The following is an 18,517-nucleotide window of genomic DNA, read 5'->3' as shown; positions in this document are numbered from 1 at the left end:
AATGTATACATTTGTGCAACCATCATCACAAGTCAGTTTTACAGTGCTTTGGTTAGGACACAGAGTTTCCTAGTGCCTGTTTGGAGTGAATCCCTGCTCCCAGGCCCAGGCAACCACTGATCAGTTTTCTGTCTCTCTAGTTTTGCTTCTTGTAGAAATTTCATGTAAATGGAAATAATAAGTAATCCTTTGTGTCTTCCTTCTTAGGATGTTTTCAGGGTTCACCCATGTTGGTGCATGTATCATTAGTTGGTTCTCTTTTACTTGTAAGTAAATTTCCATTGTATGGGTATGTCACATTTTGTTTATCCATTCACCAGTTGATAGACACTTGGACTGTTTCCAGGTTGAAGCTATTATGAAGAATGCTGCTGTAAAAATCCACATACAAGTCCTTGTGTGGACATATGTTTTAATTTCTCTTGTGTAGATATATAGGAGTAAACTTTCTTAGTCACAGTAAGTGTGTATTTAACTTTTCAAACAATTGCCAAACCGTTTCCCAAAGTAACTGCACCATTTTTAAGTCCCACCTACAGTGGATAAGGGTTTCAGTTTCTCAGTATGCACATCGATGTCAGTTGTTTTCTAGTGTTTTTTCAATATAGCCATTCTCCTGGGTATGTGGCATCTTACAAGGTTTTAACTTGCACTGCCCTGATTATTAACGACTTTGGGCATTTTTTAATGCACTTATTAACTATTCATATATCTTCTTTAGTTAAGTGTTAAAATCCTTTGTACAGTTGTGTTATCTTCCTGTTGGTGAGACATAAGAGTTCTTAAAATATTTTGTATACAAAATATACAAATCTTTTTATCAGATATATGATATGTAAATACTTTTTCCCAGTCTATGGCTTCTCTTTTTGTTTTCTTAATGGTGTATTTTCAATAAGTCCAATTTACCAGTTTATCCAATTTTTTCTCATAGATTGTGCTTTTCGTGTTGGTGTTATAGCTAAGAAATCTTTTCCTTACTCAAGTCACAAAGATTTTCTTATGGAAGTTTAGTAATTCTAGCTCTTACATTTATATCTATGATTCATATAGAAGTACTTTTTGTGTATAATGTAAGGTAAAGTAAGGGTCTAATAAGTTTTTTTGGCAGGGGGCATATGGTATCCAATTGCTCCAGCACCATTTATTGAAAACACTGTCACCTGCCCTCATTGAGTTGCCTTGGCAGTTTTGTTGAAAATGAACCATAAATGTATGGGTGTATTTTTGGACTCTATGCTGTTCCACTGATCTGTCATTATACTGCTACCACACTGTCTTGATAGTGTAGCTTTGTAGTAAGTCTTTTAAGTCAGGTTCATCCATTCCACTAACTTTGTTCTTGTTCAAAATTGTTTTGGCTATTTTAGGTCCTTTACATTTCCATATAAATTTAGAATCACTTGTCGATGTTTTCTACAGAAAAACATCCTGAAATATTTTGATTGTAGTTGCACTGAATCTTTTTTCTTAATTATGTATTTTATTTTTAACATCTTTATTGGAGTATAATTGCTTTACAGTGTTGTGTTAGTTTCTGCTATATAACAAAGTGAATCAGCTATACATATACATATATCCCCATATCCCCTCACTCTTGCATCTCCCTCCCACCTTCCCTATCCCACCCCTCTAGGCAGTCACAGAGCACAGAGCTGATCTCCCTGTGCTATGTGGCTGCTTCCCACTAGCTATCTGTTTTACATTCGGTAGTGTATATATGTCCATGCCTCTCTTCACTTCATCCCAGCTTCCCCTTCCCCCTCCCTGTGTCCTCAAGTCCATTCTCTACATCTGCGTCTTTATTCCTGTCCTGCCTCTAGGTTTTTCAGAACCATTTTTCTTTTTTAGATTCCATATATATGTGTTAGCATTGGGTACTTGTTTTTCTCTTTCTGACTTACTTCACTCTGTATGACAGACTCTAGGTCCATCCACCTCACTACAAATAACTCAATTTCGTTTCTTTTTATGGCTGAGTAATATTCCATTGTATATATGTGCCACATCTTCTTTATCCATTCATCTGTCTGTGGACACTTAGGTTGCTTCCATGTCCTGGCTATTGTATATAGTTCTGCAGTGAACATTGTGGTACATGACTCTTTTTGAATTATGGTTTTCTTTGGGTATATGCCCAGTAGTGGGATTGCTGGGTCATATGGTAGTTCTTTTTTTGCACTGAATCTTAGTATTGATTTGAAGAGACTAACCATCTTAACAACAGTATAATCTTCCAATCCATGAAAATGATATATTTTTCAATTTATTTAGCTGTTCTTTTATTTCTCTCAGCAAATTTTAAGAAACTCTTTAAATTATCTGTTTCTATGCTCAAATTTATTCTTAAGTATTTTTATGCTATTGTGAATGGAACTGCTTTCTTGATTTCATTTTCTCAATACTCATTACTAATATATAAAAATACAATTGATTTTTTTAAACTTTTTACTTTATATTGGAGTATAGCTGATTAACAGTGTTTTGATAGTTTCAGGTGTACAGCAAAGTGATTCAAATATACATATACCTGTATCTATTCTTTTTCAAATTCTTTTCCCATTTAGGTTGTTACATAATATTGAGCATAGTTGCCTGTGCTATACAGTATAAAATACAGTTGATTTTTATATGTTGATCCTTAGCTTTAGTGAACTCATTTATTCTAGTAGATTCATTAGATTTCTTAGATTTTCTATGTATGAGATTATGTCACTTGCACAAAAAAAAAGACTTTTTCCTTTTCAATCTATATGCTTTTCATTTCTTTCTCTTGCTTTTCTGCACTGATTATAATGTTCTACTCCACTAATATTTTGAAGAAGTGAGAACAGAATTCTCTGCCTTGTTACTATTCTTAATGGAAAAGCATTTAGTCTTTCACCAATAAATATGATAATAGCTATAGATCCTTTATCAGGTTGCAGTAGTTTCCTTCTGTTCTTTCTTTGCTGAGAGTTTTTATCATGAATGGGTGCTGGACTTGTAAACTGAGTTTTCTGCATGTACTAATATCACCATGGGGTTTTTATCCTTTATTCTTTTCATATGGCTTATTGCATTAATTGATATTTGCACGTCATACCAACCCTTGCATTTCTGAGATTAAAAACATGGTCATGATATACAATACTTTTTTGTGTTTTCAGGCTCACTTTGCTTATCTTCTGTTAAGAATTTTTGTCTCTGAGTTCATGGGGGTTATTGGTCTAGAACTATTTCCATCTCTTTCTCTGGTTTCATACAGGCTACTATTGCTGGACTTGTAAAATGGGTTTCTCATCTATTTTTGGAACAGTCTCTGGGAATTCCCTGGCAGTCCAGTGGTTAGGACTCAGGTCTCTAACTGCCAGGTCCCCAGGTTCAATCCATGGTTGGGGAACTAAGATCCCGAAGCAAGCTGCATGGCCAAAAAAAAAAAAAAAAAAGGAAAGAAATAGTCTCTGTAGAATTAGTTTTATTCTCTCTTAAATGTGAAGTCATCTGGGCCTGCATGCCTCCATTGTTTTTTGTTGTTTTCTTTGGTGAGAGTATTTTAAATTACAAATTCAATTTTTGTAATAGATAAAAGGCTATGCACACATATATATGGAATTTAAGAAAAAAAAAATGTCATGAAGAACCTAGGGGTAAGACAGGAATAAAGACAGACCTACTTGAGAATGGACTTGAGGATATGGGGAGGGGGAAGGGTAAGCTGTGAGAAAGCGAGAGAACGGCATGGACATATATACACTACCAAACGTAAAATAGATAGCTAGTGGGAAGCAGCCGCATAGCACAGGGAGATCAGCTCAGTGCTTTGTGACCGCCTGGAGGGGTGGGATAGGGAGGGTGGGAGGGAGGGAGACGCAAGAGGGAAGAGATATGGGAACATATGTATAGGTATAACTGATTCACTTTGTTATGCAGCAGAAACTAACACACCATTGTAAAGCAATAAAGATGTTAAAAAAAAAGGCTATGCAGATTTTCTGCTTCTTCAGTTTTTATAATTTATGCCTTTCAAAGAATTTTCCTGTTTCATCTAAGTTTTTAATTTATTGGCTTAAAATTGCTTACAATAGACCCTTAGTGTCCTTTCAATGTTGATAACAACTGTAGTGCCGTCCCCTCCTTCATGCCTGAAGTCGGTCATTTGTGTCCTTTCTTCTCAGTCTACTAGTAGTTTAGTAATTTTATTAATTATTTTTAAAGGTGCACCTTACTTTTATTGTTTTTTTCCTATTTTCTATTTTATTGACTTCTTCTTTTACCTTTATTATTTCTTTTATTTTACTTTGAGTTTGATTTGCTCCTGTTTTAAAACTTCTTAAGGTGGAAGCTTAGATTATTGTTTACCTCTTTCTAAAACAGACATTTAAATCTATAAATTTCTTTCTAAGCACTGCTTTAGCTGCATCCCATATATTTAGATATGGTATATTTTTATTTTCATTCCATTCAAGATACTTTTTATTCCCTTTCTACTTCCAATTTAGCTTCCATGAAATTGTAGAGTAATTGTCCTGGAATTAAACCCTATAGGACTAAAAAATGTTTCTTTTAATCATGTGTTTTGTTTATGCCTAATAATTTTAATAGGTCTGATCCTTTTTCTGATCATTTTTACCGCTTTCTTTTGAGGTAGATAGTGTGTGTGTTAGTCTCACTTTTTTCACATGTGAAATTTGAAGCTCATAATTTATTGATCTAAAGAATGAAATAGAATCAGCCTTTTTATATTTTTGCCAGTGAAACACCAAATTGCAAGTGAAAGTCTTGAGGTGTATTAAAGTACAACATTTTTTGTAGTATTTCAAATACAGTATGGCATGTATATATGTATGTATTTTTAGTCAAGGTGAATAATTAAGTATTTAAAAATATTTGGGGCTTTCTTAAATGCTGGCCTAGTGCCAGCAGATAGGTAGTAGTCTACTTACATGTCCCTGATCAATTTTCATAACTAATCATACAGCTCAATTCATATGCATAATTGGAAACTTTCTCATTAATTCTATTCCCAAGTTATTTAATGAACTCTTTTTGCAAGTAAATAGCAAGTATAAGTCAGAAAAAAATGGGTCAAAACTTCTCTTATTTAAGCTAATTGAACATTTTCATTTTCATCATTCCGTCAGAATTAATGCTACTATGAAAATGTAAATATAGAAGGTCTTTTAAATTTTAAAAAGGCATAATACCTAGTAATTATATTTATTAGACTCACAGCTTCAATAAATTTGTGGAAATGATCATTTTTAAAAATTTTAGTAATCTGAAAATTCATACCGTCTCAAAAAACAGCATTTACTCACAATTAGCATATTAAATATTTGGATTAATATTCTATTTTACGCCCCTTAAAATTTCCTTATAGCCACTTAAATCATATGCATGCAATTAGTTTAGAATTTGGTCCACTTCAAACATTTTTGATTTTACTTATGAACTGAAGAGAATATTTACTAATAAGCTAATTAGCAGTGTAAATATGAGATATTTTATTTGGTTCACCTAAGGAGCCCAATTATTTTGAAGAACCTAAGTAGCATGATTTGCATATACAAAATCAATGTATAGATGAGCTTCAATATTAAAGTGTAGTCTCTACTTTGAAAACATTTTTTGGGTAATCAGTTTATATTCTTATATACTTTGAAACTTAAACTGCTTTTACTTTTAAATACTAACTTAGGTCTTTCATGAATTCATAGTGTCCTATCCCCACCTCTGTTATTGGTCACCTTTTTGTGTGGATTATCAAATATATTTATACATTGAACATCGCCTTCCTTAACATTTATGATGACTACTGTAAAGGTTTGTCTTTTCTTTTTCACTATGGACTTTAAGGCCAAAGTAAGCAGGTGTTATATAATACTGAACTCAACTACATTGGATCAAGAGGATGTGGGGTGACGGGGGGAAGGATCAGTAAGGTACTTTCCTTTGGGAATACCCCATAATCTAGTGCCAAGTTCATTCCAATTCATAGCCTGGAACAATAACCAATTGTCTTTGTCACTGCAGTGTTTCACAGGCAATTTCTCAGATTTTTTTTTTTCCCCCTAATTTCTTAGGGGAGATGGACTCTTCTCTGTCACTTCTGCTGTGATCCATTACTTTTATTTTTAGGTGTGGACTTCTTTTGTTCAGAAATAGTTGTAAGTCAACTGTAAAAAATTGCTAATTGAAGTTATTAACATAATTCTATTTCACATGCTTTAGCTAGTCTAGAAAATAGTCTTTTTATTTACCATTTACTGTAAAAGTATATTTTTTACGGTTTTCAACAGTAATTTTGATAATTATCCTTAAAAGAAAAAAAAAATTTATAACACGATAAAATTTTTTTAAATAATTTTTTTCCAAATATACTGTTAGATTTTTCTGTATGTATATTGTCTCATTTTCTATTTAGCATCAGATAGAAAAGTTCCAGACCTTGGAACTTCCCTTACTAATTAAAGTTCAGTCAAGTTAATAGCTGGGTGAGACTAAGCAGAAATCAAGAAAGAAATATTTTTTAAAATAAATTTGTCATTCTTTCACACAGAATATTGTAGCATACTTATGGAGAAATTCAATGGCCAAAGAGAAATGACTTCCAAGATGCTAACATATGGACCTATTGAAAAACAAATGGAGCTTATTACCCAGTCACTCTGATGAAAAGCTTTTAGTGCTTTATTCTTATGTATTAAAGGGCAGCAAGAGTCACTATTTATTACGGCAGGTCTTAGTCATGAATGAAAGGGACCAAATCCAAGAACCCAGAGGAAATAGATACAGTTAAAGTGAGCAAAGGAAGGATTGCAACTAAACTGTAATTGGTATCCTCAAAGAGTTAAGAAAAGATGTTGCTTCTCTAAAAAACAGTAAGCTGTGAAAAGGAAAACTGGAAAATGGAAAGAGCTCTTAGAAATTTAAAATATGGTAAACAATTAATTTTTTCAATAGAAGCATTGGAAGATAAACTCAAGTAAATCTTTCAGAAAATGTAACAAAAGCACAAGGTGGAAAATAATAGTGGAGCAGCTTAGAGGGTCCATCCTGTAGTTTCAACATTGCAAGGAGAGGAGTTACAGAGAGAGAAAAATGATTTTTAAAATAGCATAAAATTAGACCTATAGACCATGAGTCTCCAGATTGTACCCTGTGCAAATATTTCAATACTTAATCCAAGACCTATTATTATGAAATTTAAAAACATTGAAAAAAATTAGTAACCTAAAAGCTTTCAAAACGATAGTGGGGCACATGTAAAGAAGTTTGCATCAGAGTGGATCTGGACATCTCATCTCAACCTTGCCAACTTAAAAAAAAAAAAAAAGGGAACAATACAAAATTCTGATGGGTAATATTTTTCATTTTGGAGGGCTATGCACCCCACACTATCAGTCAGTTGTGTGTGGATTAAGACATGTTCAGAGATGCTAAAACAATAACAAAAAAATTTCCCTGCCACTCTTTTTGATGAAGCTTCTGAAAGAATGCTCCAGCAGAATTAAGGAGAACAGAATAGTCAAGAATTAGGAAGACATAGGATCCAGAAAAAAAAAGGTGGGGGGGATTGAAAAGAAAACCAAGGAACCACATTCAGGGATGACAGCTGGTTCATTATGAAAGCAACACATACTTGAAGAAAGTTAGGAGTGACATTTCCAGAGAGAAAAATGGAACTGGTAAATTATATAGTACATCGAGAGTTTAGAAAGTAGTATTGGTTTTTGATAGAACTGATGGATCTTCTGGAAAACATTTACATAGGTACATAGAATATTAAGCAATTTTTTTAAAAAGGAGGCAATTATTAACTCTAAGAAAAATATGGCAAAAGATAACTTATTGATAGTATACCAGTTGGCTGTGAAAGTGAACACTATCTCAGCATTTATACCAATGGAAATACTATTAACACTATTAATTTAACTAAAAATTGAGCAGTGATTATGTTGGAAGGGGAGGGATAGAGTAGTTTAAAGAGCTAAATCCTCATTGAAGTCTGCAAATATTGCCTAATAGTCAGTAAGTCTAGAAATAGAATAAGCATCAATATTAAAATATAGAAGGATGAAGAAACATCTGAAATTTTTTAAAATGGGTATTTCCTGAGGATGATAGGGGGCCGTGTTTTCCATAAACTTTTAATATTTAGGGCATTTTAAAACTGTTTGCAAATGTCCCTTTCCTAAAAATTTAATTTTAAAGGAATAGTGGTATTTAAAATGTCAAGGAAATAGAATAATTATGGACTGTAGTCAACTTTGTACATTTTTGTTTTATTATTTTCTAGAGTTCCTGGAATAACTATTGCTACAGACATTATCTGTGGTTTTCCTGGAGAAACAGACCAAGATTTTCAAGAAACAGTGAAACTTGTTGAAGAGTACAAGTTTCCAAGTCTCTTTATTAACCAATTTTACCCAAGACCAGGAACTCCTGCTGCAAAAATGGAACAAGTTCCAGCGCAAGTGGTAAGATACTTTTCTTGTAAGGTATTATATTTAGCCAACAGCTATAAAAATGCAGCTATGTTTCCTGCCTTAACACAACTAGCACATGGTATAACCAACCCTTAAGTTACAAAATACGGAATGTTTGTTCCCAGTTGGGGTCAGGGGCAGGGAGACCTTGGTACATTAAATGACCTTAGGCAACTATAATATTACCTTTTTTTCTTTCTCTTGAAGAGTGAGGTTCAGATGACACGGGGAAAATTTTTTAAACTAATATCTAGTACTAACTGTTTATAGGATAAAGCCTTGGATCTTTCACAATAAGGCAAAACTTAAATATTTGTGAGCAAAGGAGGCTTCCCTGCTTCTTAAGAGATGCTTTTCATAATTTGTTACTTTCTGAGGGTCCCCTGGTTTTCCTGTTTTTCCATGGGATAGATATGATGCTGTCTGTCTATTTCAGATGTGTGTGGCTTTCACAGTGAGCCTCAATTTAATTTCCTCCTTACATGTTCATAGATGTATTAGAATAAGATGACCTAAAATAAATGTGAAAAAGTTTGAGAGCCAGTAAAGGCAAACTGTTTCCCAGAATGCACCAGAAATTAATGACCTCAAACAAACATTTAGTTTCTAGATTCATTGGCCCAAGATGAAAAAATGTTAGTAAGCCTTAAGAGGAAGTAGAATTTTTTTCACTGAAAATTTTCTGCTTTGTTTCTGATTACCAAAACAAATTGTGCGCTACCATTAATTTTTCATAAACATAAAAAGAAATCAAATGAACTAATTACTTTTTATATCTAAATTACAATTTTTATTGACATATAATTTGCATTCAGCAAAATTACCTCTTTCCAGCATATAGTTCTCTGAATTTTGATGAATGCATTCACTAGTGTAACTGGTCCCACAATCAAGATACAGAATGGTTCCATCAGGCCCCCCCGCCAAACTCCCTTTTACTTTTTTTGTAGTAATCTACTCTCTCCATCCCCATCTCCTTAACAACTACTGTTCTATTGTCCTTATAGTCTAATTCATTCTTTTTTAAACTTCTTTAATAAAAAAGTTTTTAAACTTCAAAATACCTGCAGAAAAGTATACAGCTGTATGTTTTCATAAAGTGAATACTTCCATGTAACCCTCAGTCTGATCAAGAAATAGGACATTAGCAGTACCCCAGAGGTCCCCATCATGCCTTTCTCTTTACTATCCTCCCCTATTTCCCAACAGAAACCACTATCCCTCATTCTGACATATTAGTTTGACCTGTTTTTAAACTTGATATAAATGAAAGAATTCATCAGTGTTTGAATGTTGGGTTTTTTAATTTAACATTGTGTTGGTGAGAGTAGTCTGTTTTTGCTAGTAGCTGTATCTCATTCATTTTCTTTGCTGTATAGTATTCCATTTATGCAAATCACAATTTGTCCATCCTAATGTGAAAGAAGAATTGGGTCTTTTAAACATTCCATTGTTAGTATTGCAACTAATACAGCTGTCAGCTTTCCTGCTTGTATCTTTTATTTGCCTCGTGTATGTAAACGCTTCTGCTGGGTGTTTAGCTAGGAGTGTAATTGCTGGATCATAGGAAATACAATTACTCTGCTCTACTAGATGCTCCCCAATAGTTTTCCCAACTAGTTGAATTTAGAGTTCCAGCAGCAGTATATCTAAAAATGCTAGTGACTCTGTATCCTTGCAAACAGTTGGCAGTATGTTTTTATTAGTAACCATTCTGATGGGAATGTAATGTAATCTTTTTGCTGGGGGGCAATGTTGGGTCTTTGTTGCCGCACATGGGCTTTCTCTAGTTGGGGCGAGCGGGAGCTACTCTTCGTTGTGGTGCGTGTGCTTCTCATTGCGGTGGTTTCTCTTGTTGCGGAGCATGGGCTCTAGGCACGTGGGCTTCAGTAGTTGTGGCACAAGGGCTCAGTAGTTGTGGTGCACAGGCTTAGTTGCTCCATGGCATGTGGGATCTTCCCAGACGAGGGACTGAACCCATGTCCCCTGTGTAGGCAGGCGGATTCTTAACCACTGTGCCACCAGGGAAGTCCTGTAATGTAATCTAATTGTGGTTTTTATATCTCCCTGTCAACTATTGATACTGAATACCTTTTATATGTTTTATTGGATATTTGGATACACTTTTTCATGAAGTGCCTGTTCACACCTTTGCCCCTTTATCTCTTGGCTTACCTGTTTTGTTTGTTTCCTCCCCCGTTCCTTCCTCTGATTTATAGGAATTATTTGTGTTTTCTGAATAGAAGTCCATTGTTGGTCATGGTAATCTAAGTACCCTTCCATTCTGTAACCAGTCTTTGCACTCTTTTAATGGTGCCTTTTGAAGAGCATTCTTAATTTTATGTAGAATTTATCAATATTTTTCTTCTTGTTTTAGTGTTTTTTGGGTCCTGTTTAAGATTACCTTCCCCATATTGTCATGAAGATACCCTCCCCCACAAAAGGTACTCTTAGATTTTATGATTTTGCCTTTTACTTTTAGATCTTTAATCCAACTGGAATTTATTTTTGTTTAGATTATGAGGTACGGAGGTCAAGACTTTTTAAAAAATATAAGGATATCCATTTGAGTCATCACCACTTATGGAATCTCATCCTTTACCCACTGCTCTGCTTGGTCACCTTTATCATAAATCAAGTGTCTCTACACGTGGGTCTCTTCTGGAACTTTATTCTGTTCCTTTGGTCTGTTGATTTCTCCACAAAATCACAAAGTTAAGTACTGTAGCTTTGTAATAAGTCTTGATATTGGCAGTGTAAGTATTCCAAATGTTTTTTCCTTGAAAATTGTCCTGACTATTCTTGATCCTTTGACTTTCTAAATTTGTCAACTTACACCAAAAAATCCTGCTGGAATTTTAATTGATATTGTATTGATTCTGTAGATCATTTGGGGGAAAATTGACATTGTAATAATATCAAGTTTTTCATCTTTGAATAAAATATAGCTCTTAGTTATTTTAATCTTCTTTAATTTCTCTCAATAATGATAGTTTTCTGTATACAAGCCTTGCATATCATTTATTATTTTTATCCATATGTGTGTATTCCCTTGATATTATTAATCATTTTTAATTGTTACTACTATTTAGAAATAGAATTGATTTTAACATATTTACCTTTCGCCCATCAACTTTGCTGAATTTATTTATTCTAATAGTTTTTCTGTAGGATTTTTTTTTCTTCCAATTTTTCTGTATATACAATTGTATTATCTGAGGATAGTTACAGTTTGACTTGTTCCTTTTCAATCCTCATAACTTTTATTTCTTATTGTATTGCCTGGAACTTCCAGTACACTACTGAATAAAATTGGGTAGTTTTCTCTTCTTTCCTAACTCAGGAGTGGAGTTTATAGAATTTCATCATTCAGTATAAAAGTTAACTGTAGTTTGGGGATTAGGGAAGTCCCTTTCTAAGTCCTAATTTACCATATGTGTGTGTGTAAATTAGGTAAATTATGTGTGTGCACACGCACGCTTTAATCATGAATAGAATTAAACTTTTATCACTTTCTTTTCATCTATTGAAATAATCATATGGTTTGTTTGTGGTGTTAAGTCTGTTAACATTGTGAATTCTACTGAATGGCTTTTGAATATTTAAATCAACCTTGCATTCCTGGGATAAACTTCTCTTGGTCATGATGTATTATTTTTGATATATCATTTCAGTCAGTTTGCTCAAATTTTGTGAAGAATTTTTACATCTTTGTTCACGGAAAATTTTGATCTGTAGTTTTCTTGTAATGTCTTCTTAATTTTGGTTTCAGAGTAATGTTGGTCTCATAAAATGAGTTGGGAAGCATTCCTTCCTCTACATTTTTCTGGAAGAGTTTTTATAGTATTTCTATTATTTTCCCTTAAATATACCTAGAATTACCTAATGTATTAAGTGGAATTGTAAAATGGCCCCAGAAACTCCCTCACCCCTTTCCCCCTCATTAGGGTACATACTCTGTGTAATCCCTGGGACTGTTAATTTGATATTTGCTCTACCCTTTGGTTTCTTGGTTCTGCCCTCTGAGTCATTTTTCCTTGTTCATGAAAGCAGTTTCTCAGAAACGTTGTGGCTCTTCCCTGTATTTCGCTGGAGTTTATTCCATTAGACAAAAATCACATCAACAGATCTTTATGATATGATGCCTTCTCTACCTTAGCCCCCTGCTGAGTACTTTTCTTTGTATTTTTCCTCCTTGGAATTCCTGGAGCTTCTTTACTCTGCCCTGACCTCTTTCATCAGCTTTGGAAAATGTCAGCCATTCTCTCTCCAGGTATTTCTTTTGCTCCATTCCCTCTTTCTCTTCTCTTCTAGAATTTCAGTTATACATGTTATGATATCCAATGTCTAATTTATCCTTTTTTATATTTTTGCTTCTTTGTTCTCTTTCTGTTTCTGGATGTTCTCTCCTCACCTCTTTTCTAGTTTCTTGCTATTCACAATAGTGAATAGCAAGACGAACAGCAACAGTAGCATGTGTGGTCCCTAGAGAAGCAGCACAGCTGTCCACCCATGGGGCTGCTGGAAATGCAGGCTCTCAGGCCCCACCCCATCCCAGATCTTCTCAGTCATTCTTTGTCTCCACATGATTTGTCTGTACATTAAAATTTATGAAGTGCTATTCTAGTTTACTAATCCTTTATTCATCTGTTTTTAATCTGCCATCAAACCCATATATGGAATTTCTCATTTTAATTTTTTTACTTCTAGAATTACAATTTGATTCTTTTTTTATAGATTCCAGTGTTCTAGTGAAGTTCCCCATACTTTCCTCTATATTTTTTGAACATATTTTATCAGTTACCTTAAAGCCCATACTGAATTCTCCAATATCTGGATCTAATGTTGGTTTGTTTGTATTGTCTTTTTTTCTTGATTTTGATCATTTGTCTTCTCTTTCCATATACCTGATCATTTTTATTATATGACTACCATTGTTTATTTAAAAAAAAAACTATAGGGTCTAGACTGTAATGTATCTTCCTCTGGGAGTATTTAATTTTGCTTCTGCTAGACTCTAAGATAAGAACTGATTATTTGAATTGATCTGAGATTGATTTTTCAAACTATTTTTCAGTCTTTCTGAGGATTGGGTTATTTCTGGCTTGCCCTTACTTTTTGAAGGCAGGCAGGGGTGTGTTGGTTTTTAACAACTGATGTTCAGCAGGAAGGGTTCTGTTCATAGCTTTTGCTGATTTCCATAGTGTAAATACTTCCACTCTTGCCAGTTTCAAATCACCAATGTGATATCACTGAACAGCACATGAAATTGGGAAGAAATGCACATAATCAACTCTGGTGAGCTGGTCAAAAGCCTCAGCCAACATACCACCCTAGCGGAGCTCTTCAGGATCTCAGCTGAAATTCTGTGGTGGTTAGCAGGGCCTTTTTTTACGGCAGGTCTTCAACTCTAATTTTTGTCTCTGCAGGATCATGAGAATGCTTCAGGCTCTGCATAGTTTCTCAGCCTCTTGGCTTTTACCTGGCTGCTCAGTCTCCCAGTCACTGCTTACAAATTAATAAATACCCAGAAGGGAAAAGTAGATCCAAATATTGAGCTTCTCTCCAGGATCTTAGTTCCTCAGGTTCTCACTGCCTTGGTAGCTTTTTGTTGTTCAAACAGTACATATTATAAATTTTATTCACCTTTTCTAATTGTTCTTGGCAAGATCATTGGTCTGATACAGGCTGGTTTGCCTTAGCCAGAAGCAGAGCTCATTGCATAAAATCAGCTTTCAGATGCTTTTTATTTTGCTCTTTTATCTTTTAAACATAGCCCCTTAGCATCTTCCTTACATTTTTAGACTTCTGTCACCCAATCCTGGCATAGCAGAACCATTTTTTTTTTTAGACTTCATATTTTCAAGCAGTTTTAGGTTCATAGCAAAATTGAGTAGAAAGTACATAGAGTTCCCATATACTCTGCCACACACACATACAGCTTCCCTGATATCAACCTCCCACACCAGAGTGTGGTACGTTGGTTACATCGATGAACCTACATCGGCACATCATTATCGCCCAAAGTCAGTAGTTTACATTTCAGTCTACATTCTTTGCATTTGTGGAAATGTGTGAAAACATGTATCTACCATTATAGTATCATGCAGAATAGTTTCCCTTCTCTCAAAATTCTCTGTGCTCTACCTGTTCATCCCTCCTCTACCCCCCAACACCTGGGAACCACTGATTATTTTTACTGTATTCATAATTTTGCCTTTTCCAGAATGTCAGATAGTTGGAATCCTAGAGTGTTGTATCCTTTTCAGATTGGCTTATTTCACTTAGTAGTGTGCATTTAAGGTTTCTCTATGTCTTTCTATGGTTTGATAGCTCATTTCATTTTAAAACAACAGAAATTTATTGTCTGACAGTTCTGAATACTGAAGTCCAGAGGCAGGCTTCCTCTGGACCACGTAGGAAAATCCTTCCTTGCCTCTTCCTAGCTTTGGGTGGTTTGCTGCTAATCTTTTTCCTTTGCTTGTAGCTGATTTTCTGCCTTCATTGTCACATGGTATCCCTGTGTGTCTCTGTCTTCACATGGCTATTTCTTGTAAGGGCCCCAGCCATATTAGATTAGGGACCCGCCCTATTCCTCATCTCAGCTCATTACATCTGCAGTAATCCTCTTTCCAAATAAGGCTGCATTTTGAGATTATGGGGGTTAGGACTTCAACATATCTTTTTTGGCGGGAGATACAACTCAATCCACACACTTCTCTAAATTTCTGTAATTATGCTCTAGGTAAAAACTAGCCTGGAAGAGTTTCATCTTTATAAAATTCAGAATCTTAAATAAAAGGAATTAAGTATTAATGATGAAACCCTTTGATAACCTGCCATCAAAGAGAGGATATATCATGTGCATTGAATCTCCCTGGTTTTCCTAAATTTATCAAAAATTAACAATTGTCTACCCTAAGGTAGGTACTTTATGAAACTGCTTAGTAACTGGACGTCACTAAAACACTGCTACAAAATAGATATCCATTGTTTCTTATCTAATTTGTTTCCCATTTCCTTGCCTAAAAAATCAACAATGAAGATGGACTCTAACCCCTTATTGGAAGAAGACCACAATATCAGTTACTTTCAAACAACACTTTTTATTCTGTCTTTAGAGTGCCTCTTAGTGAAAATATATTGTTTTCTTAGGTATATTTTATTTCCACTAAAATCAACCCCCCCCCAAATGTTCTTCTCCAATAAATGACATGAATAATTTCAGTATACTTTTCCCTTTCCCATAACTATGTTTACATGAATCCTAGTATTAATATAAGTAAATCCCAGTGCTTTTCATGCTTTATAGTAGAGCTCTGATAAATGAACTAAATTTTGTGTATTTTTTAATCATTTAAATCATCAAATGGATAAAAGCACCATACAGTTGAGTTTTGCATTTGCATAGGTGGGAGGGGCAGATTTTTTGCCAATCCTTATTGCCTGCTGAAAAAAAAGTATAACCCTCTTAAATTGATAATGAAAATAACTTAGGCAATGTATTTTCATGATCAGGATAGACTAAAAATTTTTTCTTAGCTTTTGCAAGCTTATTAATGTATGAGATTTAATAGTGGAATCACTTAAGCTAATTGGGAGTGACCTTAGACTTTTAGATGAAAGGTCAAATTTGCATGTTTACATTTTCTATTTCATTGAGTCTTCCTTGAGTAGTCTTCATTAATCTTAAGTAATTCTATTAGTATTTTAAAATTATGGCTGAGGTTCTTAGTCTGCCTAGAAAAGGTAACTTAAGTTTAAAAAGTCATTTGATTCTTAGCTATCAATTCCAGACTTTGTTTTTAGAAAACTTTGATGAAAAATAATGAAGTTGTAATGAAGTCTTTATTTTAAGAGGCTTATGACTTGAAAAAATAATTTTTAGGTAATGAGAGTAGCTTTGGAATTTTCATATTGGTTTAAAATGTTAAACTGTGATATTAAATCCACCTGCTTGCTTGTCTTACATCTTGGAACTAAGATAATGTCTTTAGATATATGTTAGCACAAAAGAGTCATAACTCACTTACCTGCAGTTTTGAGAACATTTACCCTAGGGATAATGAGGCCACAGTAGATGCTTCCTGCCTCAGCTCTGAGGAGTGTGGGTGCATGTTTCTGAGGCACTTGGAGGCCATCCTTGAGATTGATCCAGGCAGCTTTGCTGAAACTGTCCCCAGTAGATTTCCCTGTGAGGGAGTGAATTTTTGCTGGAGGTATTCAAACCAAGGCCAGGTGACTGCTTGGAGTAGATGTTGAATAAGAAATGTTCTTAAATCATATGCAGGTTTAAGAACAATGACATATAATGGCTCTCCCAAATTTAGCTGCCTGTAAGTTCTTTAAAAAAGCAAAACAGAGAAATAAAGCAGATAGAAAGAGCTTTGTTACTTTCTCTAAATGTTTTTAAAAGCTTGTTGTTTCTGAGTATGATCTAAAGTTTAACAACTCAGTATTTTAGAGACTATCAAGTTGCCTTAATGGAAGGAATTCTGATATTTTTGCCTTACTTGATAGTATAATTACATTATTTACACAGTCTCTGATTTTCAAATTAAAGTTTTTCCCTGGGGGAGAGGTAAAAATATTTTCAAGAGTTTTTATACTCTAGATTGTCCATTATACTTTATTCTAAATTGATTTCCAAACATATGTCGAGGGAAGCCCCTTTTCTCAAGATTATTTTCGTTTTGACTTCTCTTTTCAGAAGGAATATTTTGGGATTCTTACACAATTGTATTCGATTCTTCCAGTGAGTCTTTCTTTTTAAATTTATTTTATTTTTGTTTTTGGCTGCATTGGGTCTTTGTTGCTGCATGTGGGCTTTCTCTAGTTGCAGTGAGCGGGGGCTACTCTTCGTTGGGGTGCATGGGTTTCTCATTGCGGTGGCTTCTCTTGTTCCGGAGCACAGGCTCTAGGCATGCAGGCTTCAGTAGCTGTGGCGCACGGGCTCAGTAGTTGTGGCTCATGGGCTCTAAAGCGCAGGCTCTGTAGTTGTGGCTTGCGGGCTGTAGAGTGCAGGCTCAGTAGTTGTGGCTCATGGGCTTAGTTGCTCTGTGGCACATAGGATCTTCCCGGACCAGGGCTTGAACCCATGTCCCCTGCATTGGCAGTTGGATTCTTAACCACTGTGCCACCAGGGAAGCCCTCCAGTGGGTCTTTTAAGTTTCTTTTTTCTGGACGTATCATTTCTCTTTTAATTTCCTCTTTTGGTAGAGTGTTTAGCCTGTCCATAGTTTTGTTTTTAATAGATTTCAGCAGATCACTTAACAGAGTCTTTTATGATGACTGTAGTAACATTAGGAAGTATGAGCTAGATTATAATCCAGAGAGGTGGTTGGGAACAGCCTACTTCGTGTGAGTTTTTATACAGATGGTATTCGTTTAACAAATGGAGAATTGAATTGAATGATCTCTAAGGCCCCTTGAAACTCTTAATAATCTTTGATTCTCTATCATTTGGTTTCAAGGCCACCTTTCAAGCCATGTTTAGAAAGTTTAGGTGCTTTATTTTTCTAGATCATGGGCCTAAATATGTTTTCGGCATTTCCCTATTCTTTCACCTTTTACTTTACTGTGAATCCAATGACTTTTTGTTTGTGTAATCAATAAATTGAATGACTTCTTCTTGAATGTGACCTAGGAATGTTAAACATAATAATTAAATTAGTTGATTGTATGGCTCAAAATGGCGGCAATGAGACCAGCTGTGGTAGAGAGAATAATTGGCCCCCAAAGATGTCCACACCCTAATCCCCAAACCTGTGAATATGTTACCTTACAGAGTAAAAAGGACTTTGAAGATGTGATTAAGTTAAAGCATTTGAAATGGAGAAATTATTGTGGATTATCTGGGTGGGATCAGTGTAATCACAAGGGTTCTTGTAAGAGGAAGGCAGGAATGTTAAAGTTAGAGGGGGGGAGATGTAAGGCCAGAAGCAGAGATCGGAATAATATGCTTTGAAGTTCAAGGACAGGACCGTGAGCTAAAAAATGCACATGGCCTCTAGAAACTGGAAAAGGTCAGGAACAGATTCTCCCTT

At 34.8% G+C, this 18,517-nt stretch overlaps 1 protein-coding gene across 8 annotated transcripts in view; it reads left to right on the top strand.

Moving 5' to 3' along the window:
* The window catches only part of CDKAL1 (CDKAL1 threonylcarbamoyladenosine tRNA methylthiotransferase), a 661,934-nt gene that overhangs the window by 471,092 nt on the left and 172,325 nt on the right, over nucleotides 1-18,517 (top strand). For all 8 annotated transcript variants that reach the window (XM_081245696.1, XM_081245693.1, XM_081245699.1 and 5 more), the window contains one exon: nucleotides 8,282-8,462. In XM_081245696.1, the coding sequence (XP_081101822.1) occupies nucleotides 8,282-8,462 (181 nt within the window). The remainder of the gene's footprint in view (nucleotides 1-8,281; nucleotides 8,463-18,517) is intronic.

The sequence above is a fragment of the Mesoplodon bidens genome (genome assembly GCF_964165515.1).
Source record: "Mesoplodon bidens genome assembly, chromosome: 10".
NCBI lineage: Eukaryota > Metazoa > Chordata > Mammalia > Artiodactyla > Ziphiidae > Mesoplodon > Mesoplodon bidens.
The sequence above is the reverse complement of the archived record's forward strand: the minus strand, read 5'-3'. Positions and strand labels throughout refer to the sequence as shown.